The sequence below is a fragment of the Temnothorax curvispinosus genome, unplaced genomic scaffold (genome assembly GCF_003070985.1).
Source record: "Temnothorax curvispinosus isolate PA1 unplaced genomic scaffold, ASM307098v1 QBEX01007911.1, whole genome shotgun sequence".
NCBI classification, from domain to species: Eukaryota; Metazoa; Arthropoda; class Insecta; order Hymenoptera; family Formicidae; genus Temnothorax; species Temnothorax curvispinosus.
The window spans coordinates 1-11,684 of NW_020217691.1; the positions used below are offsets into that span (position 1 = coordinate 1).

Here is an 11,684-nt window from a genome sequence, read left to right on the forward strand (position 1 = left end):
TTGCGACATAATTATGATATTTTGCCGCGTGACAAATCAAGAAACTAGAAAAGCATGTATTTGACAATTTTTCTCTCGTACACGAGAAATACATCGTAGTGAAGTAAGACGTGCGAAGCTTGTACACGTCATTCGTTATCAAGACGATAAGCAAGCCCAACGTTATTTTAAGCTTTTACGTATCGCCGTAAAGAAATCATAATCGGCAATTAGACTTTGAAAATTACAGATGCACTTAATGACCGTCCTTTATATTCAATACTTTATATTACGCTATTATATATTTATATATGTATTATAAAAGTCAGATAAATCAAACCAAGAAAAATATGGCGTTTCACATTCTTTCAACATTCGTAAATTTGTCATTGTTATCTTTCAAATAATACGTAATCAGCAAAAGAGAATGGATATTCAGAAACCTATTTTCAATTGTAAAGAATCAGAAAGCGTTTGTTATATTACTGAGAACCTATTTAGTTGAATCAACTAAATCCTTGTTTGGATATGGGCAAACAAATTCTTTAGTTAATATAACAAAAATTTTTCATAACTAAATTAACATAACTAAATTTTTTGTTATGTGAACCAAATTTTTGTTATATTAACTAAAGAATTTGTTTGCCCATATATACAAACAAGGATTTAGTTGATTCAACGTAATGGGTTTCTCAGTATACTAAAAAATAAGTCGTCGCGGCGGATGCGACATGCAGCCACAAAAAGTAGGTCAGGATGTGGTGTTCAAAGATCCGCAAGATCTCATTTCGATTCTATTTGAAAGATATCTCCGAGTACAAAAAAGAAGAAATATTGCGAATAATTTCTTTGTTTATATATCTTTTAAATTATGTAGTAGTTGACTAGAATTGTTTACGATATCGTTATTTTGCAATAATTAGGCACCTACTTGTGCATATATATATCTATAATAGAAAACGAATTTAATATAATTACGCGAATTTTTGCATTTATCTATTATTAATTTCATATTTGATATTGGTAACCGGAATATTGAAGAGCTACTGCGCTCGGCTCTATATTTGGTACGATATTAGTCATACAAAATTGCAATGCATCGAACCGCGTTCTATAATTAAGTTGCGGAAAAAGGATTCAAAAGATATTCAGTCTCTTTCTCAGATTAATTCTTTCAATGTAAGGCGATACAAGGTCAATACGGAATTATAGAAAAAATAATTTTTGTTTTAAATAAAAAATATTTAAACTGTTCAGAATAAAATAATTTATAGATATTTTATAAATATTATTTACTACGTTATACCATACATGTGCAGGTAAAATACACATGATGGATTAGCAGCAGAAGTGGCATAAGTTATGCAAAATAATTTTTGAAATATCTGTTATACATTCAGACGTTTAATTTTTTAATATTTTTAGTATCAAAAAATATCTGGCTATAAAAAACTTTCATGTTTTATGAGATATAACTGAAAGAATATTACATAATAAGGAGAAGGATTAAAATAATTTTAATTTTATAAAACAACAAGATAAAATTTATACAATAAAAGATATTGATTTATACCACTTTTGCATTTCACTTATACTTAATTCCCGATAATTTAGAATTATTCATATATAATAGATATAAGAATGATCAAGAATAAAATGTTTTCAATCTTGTCTCTTCCATAAATATAGTTAATGATAGTTAACGATTATCTACATGAAATACTAACATCGATCCTTACTAGCGGCTTGGCAACAAGCATGTTAGGAAATCCTATTAATGTTTAATATCTGACCATATAATACATATTTATACAATTACCTACTCTTAATCATTCTTATAAAGATAAAAAAGAAATTATGTAACAATGAGCAGTTATTTTTCATTAATATAAAACACTTATGTATTCTCATTACCATAAAAATTGTCAATTATAAAATAGAAATATATTTATGTATTAAATATCTCTAGTAAATATAAAATAAAAAAATATTTATATATATATCTTTCGTATTCTTATTTTGATAACTGCTCGTTGCAAATAATATACAAGACGATCATAAATAAAAAACTTTGCAATAATTTCGTTGCGGACATAGTAATGGACACTTACCGTTCGCTCTCATCGGCAGCTTGCGATGCCTCCGCCAATTTGGCAGTGGCAGTGGCAAGGCGCTCCTCGGATCTCTCGAGGTCCTCCTCCAGGAGTTGAATACGACGATTCAAGGCGGCGACTTCGGACTCAGCCTGTAACACAAGAAAAATCCATTCCAAATAAAATAAAAACTGAAAAATCGGCAATTTTTAATCTTACATGGTCTCTTAGTAAAACTATATTGGTAATAAATAACGTGAGAGAGTGAAGAAACTACCGCAAGATACACCTTGCGTAAAGAATAGTCAAATAAGAGTAGAAGCAGATAATTAAATTTAAAAAAAGAACAAATCGAGATCTAAATGTACATATATTTAAAAAACTGAATTAAATTAGAATGAAAAAACTTGAAAAAACACGCACTATAATAGTCAATAATTCAACAATATACTAAACGCTGTTATTTATGTAATTTAGTCACCCCTGAATTATTAAATAAATAATATAATCTTTTACTGTATGTGTAAAAAACAGTAGCTTGCTAAAATAATGAGACGGTTTAACGAAATTATTCGAAGTAATGTAAGATCAAATGGTTGATCTGCTGTTACTGTCTAAAGTCTAAAGCCTACCGGCACGATATTGTAATCAGGCGCATGTCGATACTGGATTAGGAACGATCTAAATCCAATCTAATGCCATAACGTGATCAGAGCTTGTCACAACAAAACACTCGGCTGGAGATCGTAAGGGTCTTTGCGTGCATACGAATAACCCCGCGGCGGTCTCGCATATGTTGCATTAAGAGTTGGACCGAACGGATCATCACTGTCATCGATTTCGACCAAACTTTTGACACGTAAATACACGTTGCTTCCATCGCTCAGCGAGTGCTGCTATCGGGATATCGTCCACGATAAACACTTCTAAATTTCAGATTAGCGATACGAGCATGGATTGGTTTTCAATATAATCGATAACGTTCGTAAAGCAATATTTCAGTGGAAATATTTCAGGCAATAAGTAAATCAATTACAAATTTTTACAGAATGTTTACTTTCGAGGACGTAATTAACAAATACTGAACAAATTTTATCATCAGGATATATTTAAATGCTAATTTTAATATAAATGGATTTTATCATCGCACATTATCCTTATAAAGAGAAAAACAATTGTATTTATTATCAATGTGATGATATCTCTTCAATTATTATTGAAGCCTCCATTAAGATATTAGTACAAGTTAATTAATTTTAGATTAGAGAGATTAGATGATAGACGAGACACTAATTTTAGTCGCAATTATTTTTGAAAATAATAATTTGTAACTTTATTAGCGGAATTGTATAAAGCTAAGCGAAGCGTGCGATTTTCACGGATGTAAATTACTTAACGGTCGATTACACGTGTATCCGCGTACACACAATTTGAGGCCCTTGTCCTCGTTAGCTGCACCTGCCTACGATTGTGCGCCTTAGTAAAAAGGCCCTAATTCATCCTGTATGCAGGAAACGTGTCGTTTAACAACGTTACTTTATTAACGGTGCGTGAACTTGGTATTCATGGATTTCGGCGCACCTATATCGGTTTTATGGGGGTGATGTCAGCGGACTGACAACAACGATTGCATAATCACTTAAATGTAATCATGATATCAAACCGCGCTACCACGTCGCTAGTAATTGCTGACTATCATAATTACTCATTTTTCTGTTCACTGTTTCTGTTAAAACAATAGATGGTGAGGGTATCTGTTTTGTCATAATCCACGTGGTTTATACAAAATGAAATCCAAATAGATATACTATTTATGAAACTGCTTGATATTTTGGAATAATTGTCGCCAAAAACACACCGTGTGTCTGTACAAAACATTTATATTTATTCCACAATTTCTGTGACTTTATTTTCGCTTGCTACCGTCTAACTTCCGCAACCAAGTAATGCGAGTTCAATGATTATGAAACCTGGCCGGCGTGGTTCGCGTTGCCACGCTGTTCTACGCTCGATAGTGCGTGCACGTAACGCTACGCACGCTTTCGGTGTTACCTTACCGGTGCGAGACGACGCGAACTTTGTATTCGGAGGAAATCGGCACGCCCACTCGCGCACTTGTGTCGAGCGGACAGGTCGTGTCACATGGACGATGTCCGCGCGGCAAGTGTTGGTAAGTGTGCCAAACTTCCGCTTCGTCCGACCCTTTCTCGTAGCCTTCCACCACGATCTATTTAACTCGTCCTGCAGTCCGATCGACGTCGACCGCGATTATAGGGATCGGTGATAATTTAGTAAAGCAAGTATATTTTCAAGACTGGATCTTACAGGCACTGATATTTGATCAATATGCATGTGGGATCTTAAAGGAATTAAAATTGCAGTTTTATTTTGAATAAAAATGACGGAATTGCTTTGAAGAATAAGAGAATCTATGCATTTCAATAAAGTCGTCACAAAGGCAACATATTTCATAGCTCACAAAGACACCTATGAAATATGTTGCCTTTGTGACAACTTTATTGGAATAATGTATAGATTCTCCTATTCTTCAAAGCAATTCTATCATTTTCTCAAAAATAATATATTCCATATTTGCCTTTGTGATAACTTTATTGGAACGTATAGATTATACATTCGCAAGTTGTAGATGTGAAAAAAGCCTTCTATTAATTTTCCAAAGAATAATTTTATCGTCTAAAATTGCTCTTTTTGCATTTATGAGTTTTATCGGAGTTTTATCTTTGCAGATAAGATTCTTAACATGAAAACTTCATTGAGGATTATTCCATTATTTGTCTTTCTGCTGTGCGCGTGTAATCAAAGTATAAGGCGGATTCCTGAGGCGGAAAGAATCACGGCATACGATATTATTTTACATCGCTCCGTGTGATATCCGCGAAGTGCGACCGGCATTCGTTTGAAAATAAATTCAAGGCGTCGCGCGTCGTGAGGAACGTCGAGAGGGAGAGACGTCGGGATTCTGTTATGTAAACTTCTCGGCAATAAAGACACACGGTCACTCCGAATCCTCGAGATCGCTTTCGCGCCTGATCGACCCGTCGAATGCGCGAGCAAATCAATAAGACTCGCCTTATCGCGCCCTCGCATCCTCCCGTCTGAGCGACGATAAGCCGCGTATAATTGAATCAACTTGCGAAACGGCAGATCGCTCATTATCATCGCGTCGGAATCGAAGAGGAAGGAGGGAGAAGAGGAAAAACCAGAAAAATCGCGGTGTCGCGCAGCAATGCACTTCGTTGCTCCGTGACAAAAGCGTATTAGCGCAGCCTGACCGAGTCCGTCGCCGTTGGCCTTTAAAACGTTTAGCGCACTATCGGGCGCATTCTATCGCGAGTGCGCATTGGAATCTAGCGATGGATTTTCGCCACTGCGCCGGAAAATGCGGCGCGGCGTTGCGCTGTTATACATCCGAGCGGAAATGCAGTCTTGTAGGCCAGACATTTATTTTGATTGAATTACTTTTAGGTTTGGCGTGTCACATATATATCATTTCAACGTATACAAAATTTCTATGGATTTATTTATCCTGCAAACGTAACAGATTTTTATATTTGATACGGAGGTAAAAATAAAACAATGACAGACTAAGAAGACTATAAGAATGTATAACCGAAAGACGAAATCGTTAACTGGTTGTTGGTCGGCGTACGCGATATAACAAAATGTTATAATAAAGATTTATAATCTTACGCGATTAATGATTATCCGTAATGAATAATCACGTATTTGAGTTTGATATGTGTTTTCAATTACGACACTGACGCCTGCTATTTTATACGACAGGACATTGAAACGGTTGACAGACTTCTTCGATACGGCCTGATGGCAAAACAAATCTACGGTCTACGCGCGATAGAAGCGATATATCCGGCAATCCACGCAAATATTTGCAAAAATTGCTTTCAGCGCTATACGATCAATACTTCGACCTAAAATAAATATGAAATATTGATGGTGTAATGGAAAAAGGACCTAATCGAGAGATATTCAATATCTCTATTTTATAATAAACTGGTATTACGTAAACGTCCGCAAAATATTTTATTTCGTGACAAATAATGTTGGTTCAAGCAGAATGTACAGAAGCTATCGATAAATATTATTGTAGAAAGCATAAAATGTCCATTAAAGCGGTTCGCAAAAAAAGATATCATTATTTTCCCCAAACTAATTTAAGGAATTTAAAAAATTGTCTCAAGTAAATTATATATTGATCTAACTAAAGCAAAAGAGCAATACCTACGTCGATTTCAGCAATACGGATCACCTTATATTTTCACGACTCGCTGCATTTCATGCTAAAGCGCTGAATTTACAATATAACTGTGTGTCATTATACCCGAACTTACAATTGCACAACTTTCGGCTTTCGATCTTTCAGCCCGTTATAATTTCAGAAAGCCACGATCAAAAGATCTTTGTGTGCTAAATAATATTCGAATAAAATATGTAACGTAGAAATTTTTTCATGTTTCTAATTATAAAATATCAGTTTCTTAAATTAGACTAATTTAAAGCTACGATTTGAAAATGTTCTTTGTCTTCAATTGACAAAAATCCCAAATATGAGTAGCCGAAAAATGTTTTCGTACGCTTCCTGATTTAATTACTTTGATCACACGTCTACTAGTACTTGCAGTTGCCTCGACAGGTCGCACTTGTTAAGAGCGATTTTGCGGATCAACCGATCGTGACACCCGACGACCGGTGTTCGTGCATGTCGACAAGGCACGCGCGTTACATCGCCGTTTGTGTGCGAAAAAGGAGCGAGAAACGGCTAAGATTGTAGTATAAATCCGTTAAATCGAGGCTGATGAACGAGGCTCACCGGAGGGAGGCTCCGGCTCGCTTCACTTGTGCACACTTCGCCACGTAGCTGGTGTGCTTTAGGCGTGCTGGCGTGGCCGTAAATAGGCAAAGTGACTTAATATGCTATAAACTTCCAAGCCCTTCCAGTAATGATCTCATCGCCTCGTCGCGAAAAATTCGTGACGTGTTGAGAACGATCATATCCGTGACATAACAGCACATTGCAGAAAGAACGTTATGTGGTTTAAATTTCAGTTAAGAAATTATGTATTTTTGTACATGGAGCTCACAATCAGATTATTGTACGTCTCATTGTCAAGAATTTTTAAAAGCAACAATTCTTATATCTATTTTTAAATAATCATGAAGCAGTAAAGCACTTTTTGGTAATATAGAAATAAATTCTCCAATAATATTAAATTGTAATAAACTATAGATTTCTGTGAAATATGAAAGAGCATCAATGAAAAGATACCTTTATACGAATTAAACTTTTAGATTCGTGTAAAAGGATGCCAATGAAAAAATATGTATAAGAAGTCTCTCTCGGAACGAATATAGACTGGTAATTGTCCGAATATGGTAGTCTCGAGGTAAGAAAAGCCTAACGGATTAAGGCGTAACGGAAGCTGTTGCCAAGCAATCTTACATACCCAAGATTTCATGCACTTTCGTACTGTATATAGCTTGTTTTATGACAGAGATAAACAACGTACACACTTAACAAAGTTTTTTATGCCAATTGCAATGCCTGGATCGCAAGCTGCAAATTAATGCAACAGTTTTGGAAACAGTTTTACAGAAAAAAAAGAATATATCTTTTCTCACGGTTTCTTAGTCAACGTGACACTACAAATGCTTCGAAGCATTCCTCTTCTCTTTTCTTTCAATGAAGAAAGAAAAAGAAGAATGCTCCAAAGCATTTGTAGCGTCACGTTGACCGTAGGCCTTAGTAATAAAGTTTCTACGAATCGCACATTCGGTTTTGGTTTGTTCAAAGTACTGAGCGTTTCACAAGTTGAATAGAATCTGAAGTCTAAAGAACAAAACAGTATATCAATTAGTATTATAATAGCGCAAATAGAATTCGCTGAAGGGGATCATAGTTTCTTTAGGACAAAATCTCACAATTTTGTTTACGGATCGTGCTTATTTGTTGTCACGTTATTTTCCGTCAATTCATACAGTAACGTTGCATATGAAAGTAAAAACTTTTGAAAGATATATATTAAGACAATTAATATTGTATATAAATATATTTATTATTAGTATGAGATATATATAGATATCAGATAACTAATAATACACTTAGATATATGTATAGATAACTGATGACTATAACATTATGTAACTTTATATATAATATTTATTAATGACTTTATAAATTACAGATAAGACTAGTTATATATCCATACATATAATATTAGTTATTCACAGAATTTTAACAGACATATCAATTCTCGTTATCATTTATCATAACGCATTTTGACGCGGATCCTCAGTTGCCAAATATTAACAGCACAGAACTGAATCATTAATCAGTCCAAGTACAATCAATCAAATTTGACACGTATGGCATTTCTAAAACTTTCTCGAGTGAAAAGGTCGTGACGAAAGTTCGTTTGTAAAGAATACAATTTTTATCAGAATAAATCTTTGACGATGTACCTTCTTTGGCTACTAACAGATTAGAAAGTACTTATGGGATCGAAAGTTCGTTTCAACTCAAATTTCATTCATATTCGGTTAACGACGAAATCGCTCCGTTTCGTCGAAGCTACCGATTTTTAAATTTTATTCGCACTCAATTGGAGATATCGGTGCGGGAGAATTGCGACTCGGTGTCCCACGCGCTTTCGGGCGAAAGATCCTTCGCACGGATATCCGGTTCAGTCGACTGTCAGGTCGACTGTGACGGCAAGCGACGGAGAGCGACCGCGGTGATCGATTCGGTCGGTCACGCCGCGCGGTCGGGCTCCGCGTTACGTTAAATATTTTGACTCGCGCACGTAGAATGCCGTCGGGAGGGACAAGCCGGCGGCGGCGGCGGCGGCAGCGATTCTCGACGAGCCGGTCCTCGCCACCGGTGTGTAGGTACCAGGAATGTCCTCGAGAGTCGACGTATGACCCTCCTTTCCCCCCCTCGCACGCCCGCACCCGCCCGACCCAGCCTGACGACGACGACGACGACGTGTCTGACACTCGCGATCGATCTCCTACAACCGCCGCGGACGCCGGCTCCGGCGTTTCGCGCTACGCTCGCGCGTTCCTCGCCGCGATCGGAACGAACGGGAGAACCTAAAGAGAATCGGGATTCGTCGGCAGCGTCGTAAAGAAATTCTCCGATTTCCTCGCTGAATCGAATCGCGCCGTCCGTGTTCGGATCAATGAAACGTTCCGCCTGGAAACCTGTTCGCGAGGAATTTTGCGCCGAGAGTTATCTCTCCGGTTTCTCTCTCCCTCTCTCTCTCTTTTTCTCTCTCTCCGGTTATCGTCGGCGGCCGATCGGTGTGCGAGGCCAATGGTGGCTCTCTCGTGTATCGCCGGCCCCGTGTCGATTATTGCCGAAATTGATATCTCGCAAAGTCACGATATTATCGCGGGGCTTCGCGACGGGGAGAAAGGAAGAGGAATAGAGAACGAAAGAGAACGAGAGAGAACGAGAAAGAGAGAGAGAGAGAGAAAGAGAGAGATGATCGCGGACGAGGGGAGCGCTCGGAAAGTTTCCGAGGGTCGGTGCCTCGCGGCAGGCAGGAAGAGGACGCAGGAAAGGAGCATGACTCTCTCGATGGCTCTCGGTTTTTCCACTCACTTCCTCGCGGCGCATCACTTCCACCTGCAGCCGCCTCTGGTACTCCTCGCACTCGTCCTTGTACTTCTCCATCTCCTCCTTTGTCTGCCGCATCTTCTTCTTGAGCACGTCGAGAAGCGTGCCCTGCACTTGCGCCGACATTGCTGGCCAGTGAAAGACCCCTGGACGTGTGTGTATTATATATGTCACGTTAAAACGCCGCGGAATCGGAAGGGCACTGCGAGAGCGGGCGCGCGAGAGAAAAGGAACGCGCTCGGAACGCTCGGACAACGGCGACGGTGACGACGACGCGAGCCGGTCCGGTCGAGAGTTCCCACGCGGATTCGGCCGACGGAAGAGCGAAGCACGGCGCGGCGACGCGAGGATGCGATCGTGTGACTGTGCGCTAAGAGAACGACCGGTGCCTTGTGTGTATGTGTGTCTGTGTGTGTGCGCGCGCGCGCGGGTGCGGGAGAAACGGAGAGAAAGAGCGGGTATTCGTCGAGGGGCACCCGGAGCTGTCGTGCACTGACGACCACTGGCTGCTGTTGCTGCTGGCGGCCGCCGCCGTTGACTGGAGCGCAAGATGGCCGCGACCGGTCGTGGCGCGCGTGCGCGCCGCGTCCTTCCGCGCGTCAAGTAGTCCCACCGGCGCGGCGCGCGGCCCTGCGCCCTGCGCCCCCGCGCCGAAGGGCCGCCGCGTGCCAGGCCGGTCGAATTCTTTCTTTCGACGATCCCGCGGACGCCGGCCGGAAGGCGGCCCGGCGCGGCGTCGGCCGTCGGCGAGCGTCAGCGCCGCGGGGACCACGCCTGGCGACGCGCCGGTGTACGGTGTGCGTACCCCTCCGCCCTCGGCCCTCGCGCTGCGCTCTCTCGACCGCGCGGCACACAAATCGCGAGGCGCGCGCGTGTGCGCGCGCCCGAGTATCGCTACGCCGATCGACGTGTCGCCGTCGCTGGCTCCGCGCGCAAAGCGCAAAGCCCCGGAAATACCGCGCCCGTCGCCAGCGCGCCCAACCGTTCGAATCGCCGGACCTGACAATTCGTGCGTTGTTATCGATACCCCTTGCTGTCGCCCCTCTTTCGTTTATTTTCCGCTTATTTCGATTAATGACGGCAATTTCTTTTATGTTTATGCGATCGAGACGAGCCACCGTGACGTGGACAATTATTGTGGAAAGTAACCGATTTTCTGAATGAAATGTCAATTGTCAATTTTGTCAATTGTCAATTGTCAATGAAATGTCAATTGTCTTCGACCACTGGAATGTTATCTTGTAACATTGAAGTGAAATTGAAGTATATTATTTAATGTAGATTTATACAATTATCTATGTGGATGTAGTTCCCGGTTCCCGTTTCTGTAAAATTGCGGTATGAGATATTAGAGACATCTGGTTTAGCTATAAATATTTTATGCAACCATGTGATTAATATTAATTTGAAATTTTTTTATATTAATTCTCGATTTATAATACTTCCGCCAAAGTTACTAACTGTAATACTTCTTTTTATTCAAAATAAATTCCATTATTTTTATCGCTTTATCCCGTTATGTTCTTAATAACATCTTGTATCTGTATATTAACTCGCTTTATTTATTCATTACTTATTATTACTTTGTGATAAAGTTTTACGTGACGAGAAAAGAGCTTCGGAAATTTATGAAAAAATAAACATAGTTTTTCTCAAACTTGAAACAATTTAAGCGCAATTTACAACGAACGGGTTTCAATTCGCGCTCAATTCGCTCGGAGGTACGATCTCAGTGCCTCTTCTGGTCAGTCCGAGAAGCAGACGCGCAGCTTTTGGATCGCTCCGTCCTTGAAGCGGCAATTTCAAACGTCCGTTCGTCGCGGCTGTAAAGGCGCAATCTAACGAGACCGTGTGATCCAATATGCCACGTCGCATACTGACACGTGCAGCATCCTGCGCTGAATGCCTTTTATGAAATGGCACTCTCCCGCGGAACTGTTCGCGGGCCTTTAGAA

The 11,684-nt window shown here is 39.8% G+C and overlaps 1 protein-coding gene across 1 annotated transcript; it reads right to left on the reverse strand.

Annotated features, from left to right (window-relative positions):
* Positions 1 to 1,963: 1,963 nt before the first annotated feature.
* LOC112457584 (tropomyosin-1, isoforms 9A/A/B-like) lies at positions 1,964 to 10,265 on the reverse strand. Its single transcript, XM_025020733.1, has 2 exons — positions 9,715 to 10,265; positions 1,964 to 2,224 (listed from the first exon to the last, which is right to left on the reverse strand). The coding sequence occupies exons 1-2, from the start codon at positions 9,853 to 9,855 to the stop codon at positions 2,087 to 2,089; spliced, it is 279 nt and encodes a 92-aa protein (XP_024876501.1). The 5' UTR covers positions 9,856 to 10,265; the 3' UTR covers positions 1,964 to 2,086.
* Positions 10,266 to 11,684: the final 1,419 nt, after the last annotated feature.

Bases quoted from the DNA above. Each gene is read 5' to 3' on its own strand.
- LOC112457584 (XM_025020733.1), bottom strand. From the start codon at position 9,855: ATGTCGGCGCAAGTGCAGGGCACGCTTCTCGACGTGCTCAAGAAGAAG. The intron at 2,225-9,714 runs GTGAGTGGAAAA...CTTGTGTTACAG, and splicing joins AAGTGATGCGCCGCGAGGAA to GCTGAGTCCGAAGTCGCCGC.